Raw genomic sequence first — 25,117 nt, 5'->3', positions numbered from 1 at the left:
AAAAGCGAACTTCGTGTCCTATGTGATTTCAGCACGTGGGCAGGGCTGTTCCGCGAACGCACATCTCAGCCCCAAGCCTGCGGCCCGAGCACCGCCAGTCCCCCTGTGTGTCTCGGAGCACAGAGGAAAGATGGGGACACTTAACTGTGCTTCATCCCCGCATGATCTTCTACAGGAGGAAACATTCGAGGTCTTAGGCTGTTGAGGTGGAAATGTCCCATTTTCAGGATGGGCTTTCCCCCTTTATGGAATGGGGGTTGCTTATTGAGTCTCACGAGGTTGGATTTACTGTTTGCTCCAATAACCCGGGTAGCAGGGCCGAGCGGTGAGAGGTCTAGTCCTCAGCCACATGAGTGGCGAGGGCCCTAAAACTGAACTCGTGAAGCTGCCTGTCTGTGGTTCACCCCTGCAAATGGGGGGTGAGGGTGTACCGCGTTCTTTGGGGCGAGAGGCACGAGCAGTTACTGGACATGAAATGCACTAAACGCACCACATCCGTTTTCTCACGTGATACGTAAAGCAGTCTCCCGAGACGAGAGGTGTTATCCTCACTTCACAGGATCAGAATCGGGGCTTACACCACTGGCACAAGTCCCAGGGCTGATTAGCTATCAGGGCTGTGCGCCCACTCACTGGTGTCTCTGGTGCCTTGCGGGGCGGTTAGGGAATACAGACTATGGATCCTGCTGCACAGAATCTTCTTGGCATTCTACCAAGGCTCTGCGGGACCATTTCCTCTTTCTGTTCCAGGAGGGAAGATTCTCAACACCTGCAAAGCCAGCACCATTGCTGGCTCACTGCCGGCTTACGAGCCAAGCACAGTTTTCCCCGGCTCTCCCAAGAATGGGGTGTGTTTTTAACAAAGGGCCTTGTACCCAGGGGGCTCACAAAGATCTGTTGAGACCCGGTCCCTTAGGAGAGCGGCTAACACTGTTTCTCAGTATGTGAGTGTCCTCTGGGCAAGATCCAAGTCCTGGGGCGCCTGCTCGGGTGGATTAACTCTTGCAAACAAGTCTGAGTAGTTGGGGAGCTGGTGTTGCATCCCGCGTCGCCTGAAGACGTACCTGTCCTCAGTTAGTCTGTCCAGGTGGTGGTAAGCACTTCTGGAAGACTCTGCCTTCTCTCAGGGTAGGGAGCTATCCATTGTGGTTGGTCACAGACGAGGGAGTCCACCAGGAGAGCCCCGTCATGACCCATTTGTTGTTTGTAGGCACATCTCAGAGGGCAGGACTGGTCCCTCCGTGAAACCAGGGCACCAAGACATGGAGATAAAACTCCCTCCCAGTACAGGAATCTCTAGCGAAATTATACCTTCCCTTTCATCTCAGTGGTAAAATACAGACAAATTCTCCACCGTTTAGGGCCCCGTATTTCACCTTGCCATCCCCACAGATTCGCACAAAGGCATCCCCTTACTTTTCGTCAAGCCCGGCTTTCCCATCCTTGGGTGTCAACAGTTTTGAAAACAATAATCCGTTTCCGCTGGGAATCCATGGACCATGTCCCCACCTTCCCTCGCCCCTTCTGAGTACGTGAGATTAGAGAATAAAGGAAGGAGGAGTCTGGCCAGGAGGGAGGACGGAATTCTTTATTGAGACTGGCACGGAACATTGTTCTCTTTTACGGGTTAACAGCACAGTGTGTTAAGAGGCTGGTTACAGACTCACTCCAAGTAAGGGTGACCTGAGGTCACCAGCAGCTCTGCCACCTCCCGCACCCGAGATCCCAGCCCCCCTGCCGAGGCGGTCAGACCGGCCAGCCCACGACAAATGAGGGACTCGGCGGCATCAGTATTTAGACAGACTTCCAGTGCGCACCAGCCGTGTTTGCCTCTTAAATCTCCTGTTGAATCACTCGTCTGTATTGATGGTGTGTGCGGGACAGTCCAGGCTCTTTCTCCGCTCCATCCCAGGGACGGGTGGTCAATACGGAGCTCGTACTTAACTCTTCCACGACCTTTGGCACAGCGTCTGGTGTCTTAAATACCGGAGCACAGGCCTCCGATGGCTGCTCGGTACTGCAGAAGCGGGACTCTTTTGGTCTCGGTGTAAATACAAGTTTTTATGTGAAGCGTTATTTACAAGGTGAGAGCCGAAGCACAGACTTTTTAATCAACTATCTTCACAAATGAGCAGAAGAACGACAGGAAATGGATGGCCAGGCGCAGGGCCGAGGTGGCTAGACTAGCAGTTGGAACGAACCTCCCTGAGGAGGAGAAGAGTTTCATACAATGGGAGAATTTCCCTGAACCACTGATAACCACCTCTCATTTCGTGGGACCGAACTCTGCAAGAATCCAGGGCAGGGACAGTGCTTCTTCTGGCCAATGGGACTTGTTCAGTCCATCAAACCCATATTAAAATATAATTTAGCTGGGAGCTTGCCACCCCGCGAGGTACCAAAGGGCAAAGTCCTGTCATTTTTAAGTGGGTATAGCTGACCTCGGAAGAATGGAGACTTCAGCTGGATAACAGCACATCCAGCCTTACGCAACTGGCAGCTCTGTGTGCGATCTTCTGCAGCGCTGACGGGGATTCCCTCCCAGGATAGTCGAGTCCGGGAGACGTAGATGAACGGCATTGCCACTTTGGAGTATCACCGTAAGACATGTCTGCTTTGAGGCTGACACGCAGACGTGGAACAGTCAGACAACATGATTTTTCATTCTCGTGCTCCTGAGACAGGAGTTTGGAGAAGCCCTAAAGCAGGTGTGGACTGAGATCATAGTTATCGTTCAAGTACGAGGGGAGCTCTTTGTTTCACACTGACGGTTCAATTCTGATCTCTGTCTGGCCACTTATATGAAAATAATAAATATGTACACATATATATATCTAGCTAGCTCTATACCGAACACTGGCTTACTAGTTACCAGTGTCCCAATACAGTACATTGAAAAAAGAATCCTTCCCACAAAACCCCACACCTGTCTTAAAACTCTGATTGCAGAACTGTGCTGGTCTATTTCTTTCAAAGCGGTAACTTTGAAATTGGCTGGAGAGGAGTCAAAAATGGACAATTTGGCACATTAACGGGGGAGAGGTGTTTATATGCACTGTAATCTATAAAAATGTGAGAAGTCAAAGGAAATCCATGCCAATAGAAAGCTTGAGTAAAAATTTGTAATCAATGAGAGTATTTTTTTTAAAAAACCCAAAACACTGGGCTGCGTATGAGAAAGCAAATTTTCTTCCATGTCCGTGTCCTAATCCAACAGTTTCTACTCTATCTACTTCCAAACTTTGTCTCTTGCAGAATTTTTACATTGCAGACAATCCAGCTTTCCTTTTCATCTGTTTTCTTTCATGTTACCCCACCCCAAATCCCAGAACCCAGAGAGCGAAAGCTGTGAATTCAAATATAGAAAATAATCTGGAAGTCTGTGTATCAAATCAAATGTACAGTTGGCCATTCATGTTTTTCTCTTCCTTGTTTAATGTTTGGATTTGCTAAGAGATGACTGTCATGGAGCGGTCCTTCATCATTCCTGGTCCTGTGAAGCCAGGGATTCTAGAACTGTGAGGTCTGGGTGAACGAGATGGTGTCAGTCTTGTCCACCGCGAAGCCTCCGTTGACGTAGGACTTCTTGGTGTCGGAATCTTCGTTATCCAGGACTGTGGATTCCAAGGCAAAGGGGTTCACGATGTTGACTTCAGATGAAACATCCATCTGCTCCAGCTCCTTCTTAGACAGCTTCTCCACGATGCCTGTCCCGAACGCGTCCCCGAGGACGTTCACCATGGTCCTGAACCGGTCCCTGGGGAAAAGACAGACAGGAGGCCCGCAGTTCATTTCCAATCACCACTGGATAGAGACAAGGATCTGAAGGATTCAGTTACAAATTAAGCAAATGGAGAAAGTTGTCATCCTGGTGACCGGCTCAGAGGCTCTGCTCCTCCCAGGCCTGGGGCAGCAGGTGGCTTGCAGAAGTGCAGAAAGAGCAAACGGGCTCCCCGAGTGCGTGCTCCCGCTAAGGCACAATGACCCTCCTAAATCCAGCACCAGTCCCCCCACATTCCATACTCTCCTCCCAAAGAAATGTGAGGAAGGGTCAGAACTGCTCAAGCTGCGCCACCCCCCGCCCCCCCGATCTTGGGACTTTTCTAGGCTCTCTCTTGTCTAAGAGGAGGGGATCCCGTGAGAGGTGTCTGGTGGGGAGTGTGTGTCTGTGGGTGTAGCTGAGGGTTCCTGTGTGTTTGTGTGTCCCAAGAGGAGTCATTTCTCTGCCACATCGAGCCACTCTATGAGCAAGTCATCAGGGACACTACAGAGCACAGAGCCAGAAAGCTGGCCCACCCCTCCCTGTGGCACCCCGAGCCAGCCACCCCTTCGCCTTAACGGTGCGAAGCTTGGAGAAGATGCTGTGGGAAGAAGACATGCAGCCGAGAAGGCGTCCTGGTGAGAGGACAGGGGGGCCCTGCTGGGAGGCAGTGTGCACGTGAACACTTTCTCGTGAGAACCACCTCGGCAGGACAGGAAAGGCCACCAGTGTCTGCCCAGCCCCATTCTGGATGCCCTTCTGTGATCTAGAGCAAGGCCGTGGATTGAACTAGTCCCGAGTAGGAACCAACCCGTGTCTTTTCATCCCACGGACGAGACAGGACCTTAGACTTCTTTCGGTATCTTGGAAGTGAAGGTCATGGGTTCCGGGAAGAATCAGGGAAAGGAGACAAGTGTGAACCCACCCACATCGCTAGAAAGGAAACTGGAAGCATTTGCCTCCGTGAAAGGGTATCTTGGCAAGAAAGGTGTCCCCTCAGCTGGGGGGCTTGCGGGACCAGCCAGCTGCTGAGGGGGCCCCACCTGGCCTGCCTTCCCAGGGCGGGAGCTTTTCCTTCGGGTGTGACTGGATCTTCACCATTTCAGCTGCTGCTCGACAACCAGCCAGCGCTGTTCTCCCCTGTAACTCCCGGCTGGTGCTGAGTAAAGGCTCAAGTCAGAGCCCCACATGCCCCCAAGGGCCAGGGGACCAATGCACAGAGTGGGTATTAAGGATAAAGCCTGGGACCCCAAGTTCATTCTAACTTGAACCTGGGAACCACACAGGGTCCATTCTTGCCCAGGTGTTCTGCTGTGTTCCTCAGCCGTGTGTGTGTGTGTGTGTGTGTGTGTGTGTGTGTGCATGCACCCGTGCGTGTGTGTGGATGTGAGAGAGTTGCTGAGTGAGACATGAACTATCCAAACTGTTCTAATGATGACAATAAAACCGGCCATGATTGAGCACACTGCCTGTCGAACCCTGTTCTAGACTCCCTGCGCACGTTAGCTCGCTCAGACCACGCCCCCACCAGATGAGATACACAGAATAGTTCCCACCTCAGAGCTGGTGCCGCTGGGCCCCGAGAAGCTAAGGAAATTGCTCGAGGCCAAAGAGCCACTGAGATGCGGAACTCAGGCCGGTCTTACCCCAGAGTCTTTGCTCGGGCCACCGCCCCTCACGATGCCAAAGGTCTCAGAGGGTGGGCTGCCCTCAACCAGGCTGTTCTGAACCCGTGGGGCTGGCCCAGGGCCCCGAGAGGCGAGGGGAGCCTCTGGGGTCTGGGCTGTCTGGGACCTTGTCCAGCTTCCTTCCCTTATTACCCTCCGCTCCCGCACCCAACTCCCGTCCTTGAGCGTTATCAGGTCTGAATGAGTTAATGGAGATCACTGGCCTTTCAGAATCCCGGCTCCGAGTTAGGAGGAGTTAATGTTTAAGCACGTTATCAGACGGCCTGGCTGGAGGGAACTGAAAGCCGGGACAGGTGGCTCGTTGGGCAATCTGAGGACAGAATGCTGACAGCCTGCAGACACCCCGCGGCGGGGGCGCCCGCCTCCCCACCCGGCGGAGGCAGTGCCTTTCGTCCAACTCACAGGAGCCAGTCGACGGCGATGATGAGGGTGACGTCCTCCGCGGGCAGCCCCACGGCGCTCAGCACGATCACCATGGTCACCAGGCCGGCCTGGGGCACCCCGGCAGCTCCGATGCTGGCGGCAGTGGCCGTGATGCTGCGGCGGAAACAGGATGCAGGGGTTAGACGCCCATCTCTCCCCTCGGGGCCCCTGGCCTGAAACTTAGTCCTGATGGCTGATGGCTGTTTGCGCTAAGTCCCCAGATGGGCCGGTCAGAGCCCGTTCTCTCCTGAGCATCAGCTCTGCCTCATTAGAGGGCTGGGGGGGGGGGATGGGTGGGGAGTGGTGGTCTTTTGTGGTGGGGGGGCGGGGAGATACGTTAAATCTCTCTAATGCAAGGAAGGGAAGAACTGCGCAAGTGGCCAAGAATGGGCAAGAGGGTTATTCAAGAGGAAGACAGAGTTCGCCAGCGGGGGTGTGCGGGGAAGGCTCAGCTACCTCTCTAGGCATCCATTGTCCTCGACAGGTGCCAATGATCTCTGCCTTTCTTGCTCCCTGTGTGCATCTACTCACCCAGCCAGGCATTCCCTGGCATCTGATACCTGCCAGGAGTTGCTGTTGCCCTGAAGGCCGGGCCGAGGGTTTCATGCACTTTCCTGACAAGACTCTTGACCTCTGGGATCTGCCCTGCACGACACTGAACTGAGAGACAGCCATGCCCCCTGGCAGAGGTAAAGTCGTTTATTCCCGACTGCTCTGGCCAGTGGATGCGCTTTCTGCCACAGGACGAGAGGTCTGCGCCCCGCAGAGACAGTCGGATGCAATTCATTACTGTGTGTTTAAAAAGACCCGTCTCAGGCGGAGGAAGTAGGGCGCTAGGGATTCTTCACTTTGGAATATGCAGGTTTTCATAAAAAATATCATTCTTATTTAAATCTGGTCATTTTGTACACGTTGGCGAGGTCGTGGAGAAAGGGGAACCCTCCTGCGCTGCTGGTGGGGATGCGAGCTGGAGCAGCCACCCTGGAACACAGCACGGAGGTTCCTCCAAAAGTTGAAAACAGAGCTGCCCTGTGACCCAGCAATTGCACTACTGGCTATTGACCCCAAAGACACAAATGTAGTGATCCAAATGGGCACATGCACCCAAATGTTTATAGTAGCAATGTCCACAATAGCCAAACTATGGAAAGAGCCCAGATGTCCACTGACAGATGAATGGATAAAGAAGATGTAGTATGTATGTACACACACACACACACACACACACACACACACACACAGGAATACTATGCAGCCATCAAAAGGAATGAAATCTTGACTTATGCAATGACACAGATGGAGCTAGAGGGTATAATGCTAAGCTAAATAAGTCAATCAGAGAAAGACAATTATATGATCTCACTTATATGTGGAATTTAAGAGACAAAACAGAGGCTCATAGGGAAAGGGAGGGAAAAATAAGACAAAATCAGAGAGGGAGACAAACCATAAGAGACTCTTAATGACAGGGAAACAGGGGCACCTGGGTGGCTCAGTCAGTTAAGTGTCTGCCTTTTGGCTCAGGTCGTGATCCTGGAGTGCTGGGACTGAGCAGGACCTGCTTCTTTCCCTCCCTCTGCCTCTGTCCCCGCTTGCGTTCTCTTGCTCACACTTTCTTTCTCAAATAAATAAATAAAATCTTTAAAAAAAAAACCCAAACCCAAAACTATAGGGAACCAAACTGAGGGTTGGTGGACGTGGGAAGTGGGAAGGAAGAGGGCATACAGGAGGACACTTGGAATGAGCACGGGGTGTTACAGGCAACTGACAAATCACTGACCTCTACCTCTGAAACGAATAATGCATTATATGCTTATTAATGGAATTTAAATTAAAAAAGGAAAAAAAATAAATCTGGTCCTTTTGGAGGAAACAAGGGCTCACCATGCCCTGAGAAGCACCTGAATTTTGAATGAACTTCAAAGGACACCGCTGCATGTTCTGGACGGCTATTCTCATCCTTAGTCCAAGGATGCCACTGGGTCGAAAAGTGAAGACACAGAAACTGTCCATTTAAACTGGAAGAATCCCTGATTCTGTCCACAAATCTACATTCTGGTGGGCTCAAAAATTCTTACGAAGAATTCTTACGAAGCAGATTCCACGGCTCCTTCTCCTGCCTCTCCATGTGCTGCAGATGGCCTTTGAGGGTCTGGTCAAACACAGGCCAGCTTGCTTTGACAACTGTCTTTTCCTTCAGCGGCCGTGGACCGCCAGTTTACAGTAAATTATTAAAGATTTCTGGGCTGTCCCAGTTCCTCGAAGTGTTTCAGACCTATCCTTTAGATCTGTTCTGACTTAAGTACTCTTTGCAAAACCCAAGTTTATTTTAATGCGGGTTGAAAAAAAATGTTAACTGAAGGCAGCAGCAGGTTTTCTTTACCAGGAGTGATTTGCGCCGGTGACCACGGATCTCTTTTTGGAAGTCCCAGCCCATCACGGTTAACCTTGTGCCTATAGCCTATGGCTGGGTTCAAAATCCAAAACCCACTGTGTCCAAGAAAACTCTGCCTTAGAGCCTTGACATTGGTTCCTACACTTCAGCCATTTGACTGACTTTGGTCTGAGACTGGGAGCTATCAATCTTCAGATGGGGAAACAACATAAAAACCCAGTCCTTCTGACTATATTTGACTTTGTCTTTACAGGGTTTTCACAGTCGAACACACAGTAGTCACTGGTAGAAAGTTCCTTCCTGGTGCTGAGATCTGGCTTGCAGACGGGATACTTAGCTCAGGTCCCATCCAGGCTGGGCCTGGGGTCTGAGCTGAAGCCCGCAGAGGCCTGAGTGTCAGACCTGTTTTCAGCAGCAGCACGTCCTTAAGCAAGATCCCCCTGGCTCTCAGTTCTTGCCTGCGGGATGGGGAGACCATGTCGCGGGGCACCTGGATGCCCAAGATCCTTACACACTGAGGCCACTTCTGCTGCGTCAGCAGCTGCTGGCCCCACCCGCGCTGCCCCCAGGATCACCCCTCACAGCTACAGAACAATCAGTACGAAGGCCACTGCTGCTCCTTTCCTCCTCCAGGCTCCTCCTGGGCCCCAGATCCAGTCATCACCTTTCATTATAAGACACATTTATCCTATTTTCCGTCAGTCGTAACCTTTGATTAGTGAATGTTGCAATAAAACCACAAAAGGGTTTGTCTGGGGTGGATGGCGCCTCCGTTGCTTTGATGTCGAGCCAAGCGGGCCACGGAAGGCGATGAGCCATGGGTCTCTCTAACCATCGTCCGCAGGAGCCGCAGCCGTAAGTTGTGAAGGGAAAAACCATGTTTATTCTTTCATTCTGTCCCAAGCAGAGCCAGCAAGGATTTTAAATGTTAGGTCAGTGATGACTGGGCCTCCACAGTGGCAGTGGTTGTTTCTGGGCCGGTGGTTCTTTATCAGCAAGTCTGATTTAAGGGTACAGGGGCACCTGGCGGGCTCAGTCAGGAGAGCGTGTGTGTGATTCTTGATCTTCGGGGTTGTGAGTTTGAGTCCCACTGCTGGGTGTCGAGATGATTTGAAAAAAACACACCAGAGCGGGGAGGAGCGGAGGCGGACAGGTTTTGATGTGAAATATTTAGCTTCTCCACCCAAAGTTCATTTGCCTAGCAGTCAGGTTAACAAAAAAACAACGTTATTAAGATCTAGGGAACTTATGACTTAGGGAGAGAGGGAGTTCACCACAAAGCGGCAAATACCCAAACCAGCGGCTGCCTCGCTCAGCCACTCCTGGGAAATCAGACCGGGTCCAGCAGGCCAGGGTGAGGGGGATGCCCAAGGGCCCTGAGAAGGACCAAAGTCCAGTGGTGGAGCTTTCTCAGGCCTGATGCAAGGTTTCAAATTTAACACACTCACTACTGCTCAAACTGTAGGACTTTACTCAAGCTCTTTCGGCTGGGGCTTTTTAAGCCATGGACACTGTAGACCACAGAGCCCAGAGACAGTGTCCCAGCTGATGTGACAATGGTCCAGTTGGCACTTGTCTTTGGTTAGCGTCAAGCCAACAGCAATAAGTACTTGATGACTTAGGGTTGGGGAGGAGTTAAATATACACCATATTAGAACACCATTAGAACTGCCTTCACACCTGCAGTGAAAGCCTCTGCCAAGCACGGGGGCTACAAGACTGAGTTCACCCAGAAAGGCCAGATTCAGCCTTGTGCAGGCCCAGGGACCCAGCTGAGTTGTAAACTTGCACTTCAAACTGAACGCAAGTGGCCAGATTAGCTGTAAACCCAATCCATCTCTTCAAAGCAGCGCTGTCCAGTAGAATTTTCCATGACAGAACTGAACTCTACAATGATGGAAACTCCTACGCTGGCTGTGTCCAATCTGTGTTCATGGCTTGCGGCCACCATCTTGAACAGGCTTGTTTCAGAGCAACATTGATTAATGACATTTTCAGCATCGACTTGAGCAGACAATTTTAATCTTCCTTTGAGTAGAATTCTTTGTGGTATCAGGCTCTTTGGGGATTCCATCCCTGGAAATCTCTCTTCGCTGGGTTTCTGTGATGTGATGGTCTCATGGCTCTTCTCCTACCTTTCTGTTCCTTCTTGGTCTCCCTCTTGGTTCTCCCCTCCACTGCCTGCCTTTAATATTAGGATTTTCTAGAGCTCGGTTCTTAGTCCTTTTCTATTTGGCACAAACCCTCTCTACGTAACATCTTGAGCCCTCACTCTGTACACACTGTTTGAAGCATTTTATGTGCACTGACTTAATTATCACTACTTGCATAAAATGTAGATACTATTCATATTTTACAGGTGAGAAAACAGGAGGTTATCAAAGTCAAGTACCTTGGCCAAGGTCACAGTTAATCATGGTGAGGTTAAGCCTCAAACACAGATGACTGACTTGTAACCACATGCTTGATGACCGCCCTCCCGCTGATGCCTCTGACATCGTATCTGCACATTTCTCACTGCAGAGTTCCAACCGGGATATCTTGAAGGCATTTCAAATTCAATGTGACAAAAAACACAAGCTCTTTATTTTCCCACCTATGCTTGCTTCTCTTCCACTCGTCTTTGTTCTGGTAGGCACCATTTGCCAGTCCAGAACCATCCGCCTATCCTGGAGTCATCCTAACTGTCCCCCACTTCCCATCCCTCCCTGTGAATCCAACTGATGCCTTTCAAATTCATTAGCTCTTCTCCATTCTCAGTGACAGTGCCTTGATGTAGGCTTTTTTTTTTTTTTTGAAGATTTTATTTATCTGAGTGAGAGAGCACCATCAGGGTGGCAGTGGGAGGGCAGAGGAGAGAGCAAAGCAGACTCTCTATGGAGCAAGGAGCCCAACGTGGGGCTTGGTCCTAGGACCCTGGGCATGACTTGAGCCAAAGGCGGATGTTTAACTGACTGAGCTACCCAAGAGCCCATGATGTAGGCCTTTTAATTCCTTACTTGGACTTCTGCAGTAGTCTCCTAACTAGTCTTCTAGTTTATGTTCCTGTTCCCATCTAGTCCATCCACCGTATTGCCAAGTTACCCTTTAAAAATGCAAATCTGTCCATATTATGAAAGACTGTCTGAGCCTGTTCCAGGAGCAGCTCACATGAAACCTTTCAGGAGATGAACCCTGCCCTCTTGTTTCTCTACGTTCTTCATACTGTAATCTATGCCGGCAACATCCAATAATCTGTCCTCTGTAACTAGGCTGTGGTTGTATCGTGAGCCCCCATACGTGCTAGTCCTTTTTATCCCAGATGCTCTTAGTTCCTTCTTCTCTACCTAAATTCTTTGCTCTTCTGAGACTAAACCTTCTGCTTCTCTGGGAAGCCTCTCTTCACCTTCCCTTCCTTCTTTGGTGCCCTCTATGTCCTCTGAAACCTCCATGATAGCTCTTAGTACATCCCCGCATTTACTTAGATATCTGTATCCCCCTACATACTGGGGACCCCCTGAAAGCAGGGACTGGCCCTTATTCCACCTTGAATCCTTGGCATCTGCTATGTGCCTAGCACCCAGTGGGTATGCTGAACCAAGAACAGTGATGCTTTTGGCCCTCCAGATTTTTATTTTCTTTCCCCCGCACTGGCAATTTTTCCTTGATGCAGTTCCAATAACAGAAATGAACACGAGCATGACCTCGCGCCCTACCTGATTGTGATGATCTGCCCGATGCCCAAGTCTAGGCCATTCAACTGTGCAATGAACACGGCTGCTACTGCCTCATAGAGAGCAGTCCCGTCCATGTTGATCGTAGCTCCCACAGGCAGCACGAACCTGGTGATCCTCTTGTCCACCTGGTTCTTTTCCTCAGCACAGCGGAAAGTGACTGGCAGCGTGGCTGAACTGTGTGATAGAAAGAGAAAGGAACTTATGGTCCAGGAATGCCAGGGCTCAGTCCCCACCCTGGAGAGACACTTCTTTTATTTATTTATTTATTTTTAAAAGATTTTATTTATTTATTTGACAGAGACCATGAGTAAGCAGAGAGGCAGGCAGAGAGAAGAGGAAGCAGGCTCCTGGCTGAGCAGAGAGCCCGATGAGGGGCTCGATCCCAGGACCCTGGGATCATGACCTGAGCCGAAGGCAGAGGCATCAACCCACTGAGCCACCCAGGCGCCCCTGGAGAGACACTTCTATGCCAAAAACCAATCCCAGAGCCCAAAGCATGCTGGCACTTCCGGCAGGTCCGGGAAGGAGAATGTGCTGGGTCCGGGGTTGCTCCAAGTGACAGTGTAACCCATTCTGGGGCTGCAGGCCGTGCCGCAAGGATGAGAAATACCCAACAGGAGGCAGAAGTGTTCAAGGACACAGGCAGAGAATCTAGAGGTCATTCCCTGAGTTAAAGGCAGCCAGGAAAGCACAAGCTGGGGAGTGGTCAGTTTCATGTGTGGTGGGGACAGCTCTCATCTGCAGCGGATGAGAGCTGACAAGGCATGGCCGAGATTTCTCCTGGACACCCCTCCTCTGTTCACCTGGAAGAGATCATGAGAGCTGTCAGGAGAGCCTGAGCCATTCCCATGGCGAATCGGAAAGGGTTCTTCCGTACGACTATGAAGTAGATGAGTGGGAGAATGACAATGGAGTGGATCGCGAGCCTGTAAACAAGAAAGAGAAGCAGGTTCGTAGAGGGCATCACCTCCTCACAGTAATCCCTTTTTCCAAACATGAATTTTTCTAAAATTCATGATGGATCTCTGGATTTTCATAATGACCCAAGAGAAAATGAGAAGTAGGGCAAGGGCATAGGTCTCCATATATCCACCAATGAGTATGAGGAGGCTCACTTAGCAAATGAAGTATCTTTTCAAAGTGGTGAAGCCAGTAGCTGAATCCACATTTTGGAGCTCACAGAACACGTATGTCACACCGCCAAGCCCTGTATGTGCTATTCCTGCAATAGGTGCTAACGAGCTTTCACTTCCTTCTGCTGCTGAATTCTTCCCACTCTTCTAAGACTCAGCAAAAAGTCCCTCTCCTCCAGGAAGCCTTCCCTCACCTTCACAGGTGGATCGGACCCCTGTTTCCTTGGTAGCTCTGTGGCTCCACACTCATTGCTACCAAAAACCCTCATCCTGCACCCAGCCCCCGTTCCCTGGACCACACTGCTGTCCTGCTGGATGGTGCCCAGCCTCCCAAAGGGCCAGGAAGGAGCGAGTTCCTGCTTTCCTACAGGCATACCTCAGGACTGACCCCCTTTTCTTTGTTATTCCTTCCTTCCAAAACAACTCCTTGTTTCATGTAGTACTATACAGGTTATATAAAACAAGGGGCTTAAAAAATGAGACCAATCTAGCAGGTGCTGTGTAAGAGTTTACAGATCAGTTAGTCAAAGCTAAAATAAGAAGAAATGAGGCCATTGAAAATACAGATCCTGAAGGTCCATCATGAGAGTCTTCTAGATAGCAGGCATGGCTAAGAACTATGAGAAATTTAGTTTTCTGTTAGAAACCCAGGTAGGACAAACAGAAACCAGCAGAAATGTGTCATAAAATGGCTCAGCATAATAAACATCAGCCAAATCACTGGACTCTAGAAGGGTGCAAAGCCCTGCTCCCATATCACTATGGCCCTGGGATTGGATGATGTAGACACCCGGGCTGCTGCTTGTTGGCTGGAAGGGCTGTGCTTTTGGTAAACACAGATGGACTCCCCAGGGCACTTGCACTCCCAACAGGTGAGCTCACTGCCCAAGGTGGGTGTTTGGGAGCACTGACCTGCGGAAGTGTGGGTGATGTTTATTCATCCCCTTCGTTCATATTTCTTAGCATGTGTGATGTATCCTGTCCCTTCCAGATATCTGGGGGCACCATTCCTAAATTATCTCACCCTATCTCCCCTCAGGTGACCAATAATGGACTGCAATGAATATGCAGACAACCTGCTGCCTCCCTACTTTACCCACTTCTTCCCAGCCTGAAGACTTTCCCGGAATCCTCTCTGATACTCGGGTGGTGCAGGGAGCAGTAGCAGTGCCCAGCCCCACCAACAGGGTTGGAACCAACCAGCCACACACTCCCACTTGCTCAAGTATCATTGCATTCAGGCCCTGCCTGATTTCTTTCTTGGGACTGGGGTCCTCGTGGGCTATTCTTACGAGTTTGGTGAGTTTCCATCCTTAAAGAAGTGAATGCCAAGAGAGGCTTCTAGTGGGTTTTGCTTGTTCCAATGAAGGGTTTTAACAACGAATAAAGGCAGCAATAAACCATGGTCCAGGCTGTTCTGCCAAGATCTGGCAATTAGCACAGTGTGATCCTCCCCCAGTACAGCTGCTAAAGGCCAGCCCCCCCCACACCCCGCTCTCTTATCTCTGAACCCCATCTTCCTCGGCACATGGGAGAAGCCAATTATAACTGGAACGCTGCTTCTCAGTAGTGATCCAGTGGCTCAAACACAGTTCCTGCTTCCTCTCCCGAGTCCAACATACCCACTCAGGACGGTGGCCATGTAAAGGCCCAGCTTGCGAAATATTTCCCAGTCTTCGACTTCTATGATCTTCCCAGCAATCAGGAACAAGATGCCAAGTGGCATGTAGCTAGAACATAAGCACAGCAAAGACACTTCCATCATCAGGTGTCTTCTCGAGGGGGGACTGCTGGGGAGGAAACAAGCCAGGGCATGTACCTCGGCTTGGTGCCTGTACTCAGCTGGGAGGAGCACCGGGTCCACAGGGAGGCTAAGGTTTCAGCCTCCGGTCCTGGTGGACCACACTGGTGCCAGGATTTAGCGCCTGTGCATGCACCTTAAATTCTACTCACCCAAGCTACCTTAGATGAGTGAACTTGGCAAGCATGTGTGGTTAAACAGCTGCCTATCCTGCACCGTGCTCCTGGGGCACGTACGTTCTGCCAATGGTCCCATCTGCAGATCTCATTTTTGCCTGACCCTCCCTAGATGGCACCACGCTTTCTCTGGCCTCAGTCATCTGGTCTCCCAGGCAGTCATATCAGCAACAGAGCGATGCCATTAGTCGTGGAAGTGCTCAGAAAGGCTCTGTTTGTGCAGCTCTCTTGGCGTGCCTTGTATTGGGTTACGTGTTTGACATGCCTCATTTCCCCTAATGTACTTCTCCCCACCCGAGGGGCAGACTTTTATTATCCTTTTTTGACATAGGAAGAAGCTGAGGTTCAGTGGGAGTAAGTGGTCGAAATTGCTAGAGCCTTTGCGTCACTGTCGGTGTCTACACTTGAGAGTAAATAATGTCGGGTCAACTCAGTAAGACATAAATGGGGGCAGAGATCACCTCGCAAAGGTGGACTTGTTGGCACCTCCAGGGACAGGGCAGGGACTCAGGTGGTGCCGCTGGTATGTTCTCATCCAAATGGCAGTTTCATTTGGATGGAAACAAAATACAATTGCAAGTATTTTGAATATCACGTCTGGGCCCAACGAGGAGAGCACTTTGAGTTTCGATGTGCCAGGAACCCCTTCAAGTCACTCTTTTAAGAGTTATTTCTTAGACAAAGGCCGGTTGGGAGCTGACCAGGGGCTTTGGGAGAATAGACAGCTGCTGACACTCAGATTCTTATCGGTGAACTCATGCCTAAGTGATATGTCGAATTCCTGAACATTCCAGTGTCTCGGCATTCCACGTTCCTCCTTCCCAGGGGGAGGCCAGTGGAGAAGCGCAGGCCCCTCTATTCTAATTTTGAGGGGACAGCTGTAAGAAGAAGCAAGATGGCATTCACCAGCATCTGCTCACCACATAATGATCTGAACGATTTTCATGGTTGCGTCACTCAGAGCATTGAAGAAATCCACCAGAATCTGTCCTTTTTCTCCCATCTTTCCAATGACAAGTCCAAAGACAAGGCAGAAGACAATCAAGCCCAGGACATTTATGCCATCCGAATACATGCCTATGACTTTGTATTCCTTTGTTTTGTTCTGTGGATCAAAACCAAGAGAATATACTGATGCGTGATTCTAATTTTGTTGGAAGGCAGAGGCCGCGAAATGAGAAGCTATGATAGCCAGACATAACAAACTAGTAATCCACCAGTCAGAGTCAACAATACTTGGGGAGAAAACAAACAACAACAAACCACCTACAGGTGTATCGAGTTCATACTGTTCCCATCTTCTGCCACAGAAATGTAGTGATTTTTTTTTTTTCACTTTCTCAAAAAACCTAAACTTGAAGATTTCTTTTGAAGTATTCTTATTCTGGGATGTCTTACATTTTTAATAAGAACTTTAGAATCAAGGCACTTTTCAGGGGTTATTTTAGCTACTAGCAACTTTGGAGTCTGCATGAAAAAGAGAGGACTTAAGAATGCAGGAAGCTCAAATTATTTGCCACGGCGAACATTTTTAGGATATCTATCTGATAGTGACGCAGATAGATTTACTGCCTCTAACTGGGTGGCCAACAGGACTTTAGAGATGTAAATATTACCCAAACTGCTGCTACTGTGAACCTTTTCTTCCCCTTATCCTGGGTAAGAACAGCGAGAGAGATGCTGGGAAAAACCTTAACTCCAAGTGGGGCAGCATGAGATCCTCTGAGAGATTTCACAGGGAGATTACATAATCAGAGCAGCACAAGTCAACCTTATAAAGTATTATAAAGAGTTGATAAGCTCCTGGCGTGCCTGTCATTTTTTACTTATAACCTGATATGCTCAAACACGGGTTTATTGAGCCATGAGAGTGTGCTAACTGCACCGGCTACAGGATAAGTCTTAGAAATACAGCTCGAAAGATAAGATAACCGCAGGAAAGCAGACCCGTGAGAGCAATACGGTGTGTCACGAACTGCATGCCAAGCCACAGCTGCAGGCGTCAGGCAGAGACGGAATGGGGGGCCGTGGGGTCGGGGAGAGCGCAGCCTCGCCGGCAGATGGGCAGGAGATGGAAGCATTTTCCGGAAAAATGACGTAAGGAGAAGCAAAAGTCATCTTGCCCTGGGCCTGCCCTACCGTGCCTGGAGAGTTCCTACTCCTCCTTTATGGCCCCCAAACTAATATAAGCTCTGTGTTGAATGCCCCCGAGTCGCCTGCTCTTCCTGGTTGCAGTGCTCGTTGTGTAAGGGCAGAGGCCACACCTGTCTGCACCACTGGCCTCCCAGTGCCCAGCGGGGTCTAGCTCGTGGGGGCTGTTCACAAAACTCTCGGTGGAATCACGTGCAAAGGTGGAAAGAAGGAGAAACCAAGGAGGTGGCTCTGGATGGGACAGAGAGGGCGTCCGGGAGGGGAGCTGGGGAGCCAGGGAGGCGCCCGGACGTGGAGGGCCACTGGGCCAGACGGAGGACTTAAGGATTCCGAAGGACGAAGCAGGAGCCCACCTCGCTGTATCTGATCTGCATTCCTGTCTCCCAGACACTTGTTCCTTAAATCTTCTCTTCCTGTGTGGAGGCCGAGAACTGTCTGGCAGAATCTATCACAGGACTAGGGAGGAACTACTTCATGCCCGTACGGTCCCTTCTCTACTGCGGAAACCCCAGCAGCTCTCAACACCCCCACCCCGACACCGTCAGGCCGGAGTGAGGCCGACCGAAGGCACAGGTGTCTTCTGTCTGGCCCGTCATCGCCTTCTCGCCCTGAGAACCACACACGGCGCTGCAGCCGATGCGTGGGGGGACGTCTCAAACAGTGAAATCATCATGAAAAAGCACAAAAATGTGAAAAAAAAAAAAACATGGCATAAACACACCCCTAAAAGGACGCTGGTTTGCAATAAGAGAGTTGAAACAAGAAGCCAGCACTTGGGGTGCCCGCTGGCTCAGTCGGTAGAGCAGGTGACTCTTGAGCTCAGGGTCACAAGTTCAAGCCCCACACTGGGCATGGAGCCTACTGAGAGAGAAAAAGAAGGTGGCAGAGCTCGGCCTTGTTGCCCTCAGCCGGGAGTGTGTGTGTTGGGTGACTGGAACTTCTCACCACTCCCTGTGTTTCTGCAAACAACGTGAGAGCTTCGTGTTGATTTTGGGGGTTACAGATACATTTTAGCGCGTCGAAGAATTCACAAGTAGTGACGACTGACTGTATTTCCATTTCCTGCCTGTTCACAGCTCTCCCTGCCTGCTGGGGAAGGGGTGCGGGCGACGAGGTACCTTGGAAGTGGCAGTTGTCATGATGGTTGTGACAGGTGCGTCTGTCACGTTCGTCCCTGGCTCCCTGGGAGCATTTACTTCTTCACGCTTGGTTTTATACTGCATGGTGGGGAGGGGGGAGAGACCAGAGAAATAGACAAAATAAGCGTTTTTCAAACATCTGAGCCTAAACCACAGGCATAGGTCAGTTGGGCTAAACAAGTACCACGGTAGCCTTCTGCCCCTGTCGCCTCTCTGGGCTCCCGCGAGGCTCTGGAAGCGAAGGCGAGACCACGAGACCCAAACCCCGATTCCCACAGCCACCATTCAACGATGTCAGAACGTTCTCTTTCATAATAAGGGGCAAATTAACAGAGCGATAAGGGGGAAGAAAGTATAGGTTTCATTTGCTTTAACAGACATTACGGGGATCCTGCTACTCATTTTGTTTCTCTGTTTGCTCATTCATTATTCCTCACTGGGAGAAACGCCTCATTACTTTGATGAGTGCAGTCACCGTGGCTTTAATACATGTCAAGAACTAGATGATTGTTCCCCAATCAAAAACCCCTTTAGGGCCAGGCCACGAGGGACATTTCTGTTGAATTCCCTTCCTTCAGCTCTGGGGCGTTCTGCCGAGCTTCCGCAGGGAGGCTGAAGAAAGAGCTCCTATACCCTCACGCTGGGCATCCGTGTCAGTCCTGCCAGGCCCTGCCAACCTTGAGAACCTTACAAAAGACCACCTGAGGCTGAAGCTTGAAATGGAAGTGGTTCTGTGCCTCATGGACGTTGGCAGGGAGCAAGCTCATGGCCACTTTTGTTGGTGTACACAGAGGGCTCTGTTGGTATAATTTATGTAAATGAATTCAGCATTTTGGGACAGACTCCGCTGTCTTCAAGTGCACAGATAAACCAGAAGGAAGGGCAGCCAGGAGACGGAGTGAGGAGACCGCGAAGCTTTCCTAGAGACAAAAATCAGGGCTTTGTTGCACGGCCGCGGGGCGTGCCGGCAATGGGCGCGCGAGGGGTAAGGAAAAGACAGGACAGCAGGCACGCGAGGCCCCGTGTGTGTTAGATACGCTCTCCTTCATGCGGGAGGAAGGAGAGGCGCCGGGGCTATTTCTGCAGGGCGTTTAACCGGCAGACGATCCAAGCTTCCTTGCAAATCCCACGGGGTTCTCCCAAAACAGGGAAAGGGAGCCTGGGTCCGTTGCAAGAGGGACTTCCCTGGGGCCTGGAAGACCAGAGGCACAGAGCAGAGAAGCCACTGCGATGGCCCCGCCTGCATATTCCCAGGTACGGTTCCTGCCATTTGGGGTGGGCGCATTCCCGTTCCCGGGTCACAGCAGGACATAAAAATCTCGCATGGGTCAAGTGAAGAGGGGAGCCCTCTGGAGGCAAAAGCCATTAGGATTACCTGCTGAAAACAGGCTTGGACAAGATTCTCAGGGAACATATTCCTGTTGGAGACATGAAAAGCAGTGTCACATTAAGGCACAAGTGTTTTGTTTTCTGTTATTTGTTTCTGTCACACTCAATACATTGGTGAACACGAGGAGAAGACAGCATCAGGACCCTGGTATCTTTTCTGGCCTCTCCTTTGCAAATACTTCCTCCGATAAAGAATCTGTTCCTCCCGCTGAGCTTCAACCCAGTCCAGAAAGCTCTCTCGAGCCACCGTCCCTCTCCGGCCACCATCACCTAGCTGATGAGAGCACGTCTACACGTGCTGTGCCCCGCGCCACACAGCACTGGCAGGCGGACGCTCACCGCCCAGGGACGTCCTTAATGTCCTGCACCCTCCGCGCTCGTCGACGGGAGCGCAGGCTTCCCGAGTCCCCTGCTTTTGCTCCCAACGTCTTTATGCCAACTGCGGACATCAGCGAGGTCAGTCACTGAGTTACGAATGATGTGAATGGATGCAACAGGACTAGGAAACAGAAGGTGTGGTGTTTATCAACTCTAAACTCCACGCCTGGAAACTCGGCCAAAGCACGGGATTAAGCTTTCTGTGGTTAAATTAGGTTTGGGAGGGCCACTGAAATGGAAAGAAAAACCGGTGTGCAGCTTTGTTAGCCGTTTCTAAGGGCTTTGTTGCTCTCCTTCATGGAAACTGAGCCTGGAAACTGTACATGATGCCTTTGTAAGGACAGCAGGTGCGAGAGAAATGATACGAAATTATAATCACCTGACACACTCGAAGGAAAGACCTTGGCCTCATGTCAGAGGTCGGCAAATAAATGCCATTTAAATTATAGGTGTCAACAAAATCTGTCAGGCATAGCTGTGTCTTTTTATTTTTTTGCTTTAACTGATATCTTAAAATTAACTAACCAATTTCCAGCCCTGATTGCTTCTGATAAAAGGGTTTCTCCTGTATAATTAAAAAGTGTATTTCTTCACGTGTCCTTTAGAACAGATCCCATCCCCCGCTCAGCCCAGCATCTTAATGCAACAAGTATATACTTTCTGCAGCTCTGTCCATCCTGAATCCAGACGGAGGAGCCTGTTCCTCTCAACCGCTCTTGGACCCACAGTCTGGCAAGCACGCCCAGATATGTAATTTGGGGGCACAGGGCTCACTGAACAAACACAGTGATTCAAGAACTATCAGAAATTTCAAACCAGCGGGAACAGAGCCTCAGAGCATGCGTGGGTCCCAGTGACGGCAGCATCAGAGGCGGCAGGGCCACGGGGCGGCCCGGCTGGCAGGACACGCACCTGATCAGATCCAACATGGCGTCCACCGTGCTGACTTCGGGGCTGCTGCCTGTCCTGTCAATCTCGTCTACTTGCTGGGACACGCCAGGCTTGATGCTCACCACCAGCACGATGCCTGCGGCCAAGGAGAGTATCACCGAGCGCTCAGAACCTTCCAGAACACCTGCCCCTGACCCCCAACAGTGCATCCTTCTTAGAACCAGGGGGCATGGTGGAAGCAGGCAATACTGGAAGGAGACTCTGAGGTCCGGCCAAGATGTTGAACCCCATCCGGGGCCTCAGCAGCGGCCTTAATTACTCTTCCATTTAAATTAAGCAGAAGAAATTCCGCCCCCGCCCCCTGCCCCCTTTTTAAATGAAGAGATGCATTCCAGAATTGCTTCTGGAAACACCTGAGAATTTTCTGTTTTCTTTAGCTTAGGAGGTCAGCCTAGGCAGGGGTTGGGTGACGGTGATGTCCAGCTCAGGGCACCCATTCAATATTTTTATGTAATTTTTGCCCACACATGCTAGTTATTTTCCTGAGGTGCCTACAGAACATGCCTTATCTTCCTTCTATATCCCAAGCCTCTCAAAATCTGGAAAGCTGCTGTCTACTCCAATAAATGTTCAGGGTTAGGGAAAGTCGCATTTCCTGTGACTCTGGCGGGGATGGAGTGAGGGCAAATAGGTGTTACAGGGAGAGAGAGTTCTTGCCGTAAGGAACTGTCTAAACAGGGAGTATCTGAGAGCGCCATTTTGGCCCCTGGAGGTAATGGGTTCCTGTCCTTTGAGGTGGCCAAAGGTGGAGGCTGGAGAGCAGATCACGGCAGGAGAGACTGCTTGACTGGAGGGAGATGCCAGTCCACGGAGCAGGACGTCAGGATGCCGAGCAGGTCAGTTTTGCCAGGGAGGGGAGTCTGTGGGCGAGTCCAAGGACCATGGTGCGTGTGGTTCCTTCTTCCCTCTCAGGGTTGCTGGAGAGACCTACACCGGCTTTCCCCTTCATGTCTCCCTCCCTCAGGAACCTCATGAGAGAGGTGGCTTTGGTTTAAGGCAGGGTTCGGGCCCTCCCAGATGCCCTGCCTCACACGACTCCAACCTCACCATGTCCTAACAGTCCATTAAAGCAGAGCACCGCGGTCACGTCAGCCGCAACATCTGTGTACGCTCCAGCCTCTCTTCCCACTCGGGCGGCCTTAAAAACGTTAGGTCACGAAGGACGGACCGCACTTTCTTCACAAAAGAATGCCAAAGGCACAAGAGCAGCGATGTTCCCTTACTAGAACTTTCTCCGTTTTTGAACTGGAATTTTACTCTGAGTACCACGTGAAATCCGAAACGCCCTGCAATGGCATCGTTTTGGAAATATTTCACAATTACACTCAACTCCACTACTGCTGCTGAATCACTCCGTTTACAGATTATATAAGCTCTTGGCGTCACCTCCTTCTACCCAGCGAACCTGGTAAGGCACAGGACTGTCGCCCAGGAACGTGAATAAGGCTCACGGCTACACTTCAGTCAGTCCTGTATTTTCTTTATAGAAAAGGTGCTGGGTAGACTTTAAGCCCAAAGGCTTCATGGTGGGTTGACAAAACTACTTTTTGAATTAAAAAAAAAAAAAAAAGCATTAAAAAAAAGCCCAGATACGTTTAAAGGACGAGTCACCATCATACAGAGGAATAAGGAATCCGAAATAGATTTTACCTAGAATCACAGCGATGACGGTGGTACAGAAATAATAGACCACGGCGCGCAGACCGATTCTGCCCGACACGTTGGAATCCAGCGCGGCTACACCTGCGGGGAGTGGGGAGGGGGAGGGGAGAAGTCAAGTTACGTTCGTTTTTTAAAAACGCCATTTCCAGCACTGGAGGTGGGTCCACCCGCAGGCTGGGAGACAAAGCGTGAGAGGTGTCCTCTGCACCCGCCAGGACCATCTCACATGCCGTCTGGTAGGACGCAACGGGCAAAGGAAACCTTCAAAGGGCCCATAGGGAACGGAGACGGAAGGAGGGCGGGAGGGAGGCCCCGCTGCCTGGTCAGAGACAGGAGCCCTCCCCTCCCACACCTGCTCGAAGAACTGCATCAAACTTTGTATGTCCCACCCCCTCACAGCCGTCAGGATAAACCCCTTCTGGAATTCAGGGTCCAGAAAATCTGATCTTGGAGCGCGGAGACTGTTCTGTCCTCACTAATGAACATCATAAAACTTGTGACTGTTTGCCCTTCTGCCTTTCTCTGTCAGGAAGCTCAGAATCAACCAAAAAGATAACTTTTGTGTGTGGTTATGAAGGTAATAGATGTTCATGATAATACTCTGAAAGAAGGAAAACGAAAACCACTCTGTCTCATCACCCATAGCTGACATGCTGGTGAACTTCCTGCTGGTACTTTTTTCTTGATTTTTTTTTGTTTTTTGTTTTTGTCGTTTGTTGTTTTTGGTAAACATAGCTAATTCTATAGTTTTTTTTTTTTTTTAAGATTTTATTTACTTATTTGACAGGGAGATCACAAGTAGGTAGAGAAGCAGGCAGAGAGAGAGGGGGAAGCAGGCTCCCTACTGAGCAGAGAGCCTCATGCGGGACTCGATCCCAGGACCCCGAGATCATGACCCGAGCCGAAGGCAGAGGCTCAACCACTGAGCCACCAAGGAGTCCAGTTCTATCATTTTTAATCCTCTCTTATTCATACGGTATTGCAAGAATTTTCTTGTTGTAAATTGCCTCTGAGGGTAAGTTTAGTAGCTACATAATCTTGTCATGTGACCGAACCATAATATAGTTAATAATCCACTTACTGCCGGAGCTTTGGAGAGTCTCGGTGCCAACCTCCATAATCAATCCCCGCAATTTCATTATTTATCCTGGCTAGCACATTTTCTTCTTTCTGTGATTTTCAAATTGCTTCTACGTTAGCAACCTTATCATGTATGGCTCTGTGAGACAACTTAAAATATCCATTTTCCAGAGGTAGGATATAAACAGAGATTTCCAATTTATAAATTTCCAGTTTAAGAAACTTCTGGCCACAGTGTTAGCTGCAGGCTCAAATGGCCTATCAAATGACCGACGTCGCCTGGGACCGGAAGGGCTGTCCAGAGTGCCGAGAAGACTTGTAGAGGTGGGAGGGAACATCCCTTCTTGCTAGAAACCCTTGACCTCCAGGAAAGATGCTTCTCTAAAGCGAGCCAAAGGATGTCGCTCCTCAGACAAGATGGGGAAGTGAAGAAGCAGCCAAACACCTTTCAGCAAGCTGTCATTTGAAGGTTTCAGTTCCTACCCTGCCTGCTTTCCAAAATGAGAACCAACGGAGTCAAATGATCATCATAGAAAGTCACTGCATTTTCCGCCCGCGTGAGAGGTCCCATAGCCGTGAGCAAAGCCTGATGTGCAGGGCAGCCCCAAGGAAAGGCCATAAACCTGTCGGCTACCAGCACGCAAGGAATATACAAGGTAGCTTGTATGTTCACTCCTGACACTATAAAATGTCCCTTTTTAAAAGCGACTGGGGGTTATGCTTCTCACATATAACTGTACATATTCTGTAAGGAAGCTATCGTCGTCATCACGATGACAGAAGAAATCATCTCTCCCTGTCAACGTGCAGTTCCTCCCAGCTGGGGACTGTGCCTCTGGAGGCTACTATTTTGAGAGAAGGGACTCTGGCCTCCTTGGTGACCACCCCAGGATGTTTTAAGGGTCCGTTTGCCAAGCCGGGGACAAGAGTGTGCCATCGCCATCTGATGGGCCTATTGTCCCAGACGCAGCCTAGAGGAACTCCGATGATGATTCCATTGTCTCTCTCTGGAAAAAATGCACCTGGGTGTGGGGAGAAGGCCGTCTTCTCCTCAGGGTGAGACAATTAAAAATCATGACTTGGGCAAGAAGCAACAACAGCGATAACAACAAAAAGTCAAGAGACATTGAAGGCCCCAACTCAGAAATGAAGGAACTATCTCATAGTCCACTTCAGTCTCTCAAAAAAAGAGCAGATGGGTTCCTGGGTGGCTCAATCAGTTGAGCGTCTGCTCAGGTCAATGTCTCAGGTCTGAGCCCCAAGGCGGGCTCCTGG

General features: G+C 50.3%; 1 protein-coding gene across 1 annotated transcript in view; it reads right to left on the bottom strand.

The window, feature by feature from the left end:
* Positions 1-1,567: 1,567 nt before the first annotated feature.
* Positions 1,568-25,117, bottom strand: part of SLC1A1 (solute carrier family 1 member 1) — a 76,231-nt gene continuing 52,681 nt past the window's right edge. The window contains exons 3-12 of the mRNA XM_044265978.1: positions 22,751-22,843; positions 21,062-21,176; positions 19,758-19,800; positions 18,362-18,460; positions 16,013-16,197; positions 14,738-14,845; positions 12,786-12,908; positions 11,962-12,156; positions 5,851-5,985; positions 1,568-3,757 (exon numbers count right to left, since the gene is read on the bottom strand). Of these exons, the coding sequence (XP_044121913.1) occupies positions 3,511-3,757; positions 5,851-5,985; positions 11,962-12,156; positions 12,786-12,908; positions 14,738-14,845; positions 16,013-16,197; positions 18,362-18,460; positions 19,758-19,800; positions 21,062-21,176; positions 22,751-22,843 (1,343 nt within the window). The 3' untranslated portion in view covers positions 1,568-3,510. The remainder of the gene's footprint in view (positions 3,758-5,850; positions 5,986-11,961; positions 12,157-12,785; positions 12,909-14,737; positions 14,846-16,012; positions 16,198-18,361; positions 18,461-19,757; positions 19,801-21,061; positions 21,177-22,750; positions 22,844-25,117) is intronic.

The sequence above is a fragment of the Neovison vison genome, chromosome 9 (genome assembly GCF_020171115.1).
Source record: "Neovison vison isolate M4711 chromosome 9, ASM_NN_V1, whole genome shotgun sequence".
In the NCBI taxonomy this organism is placed as follows: domain Eukaryota; kingdom Metazoa; phylum Chordata; class Mammalia; order Carnivora; family Mustelidae; genus Neogale; species Neogale vison.
Note: the sequence above shows the minus strand (reverse complement) of the source record. Positions and strands in the feature narration are given on the sequence as shown.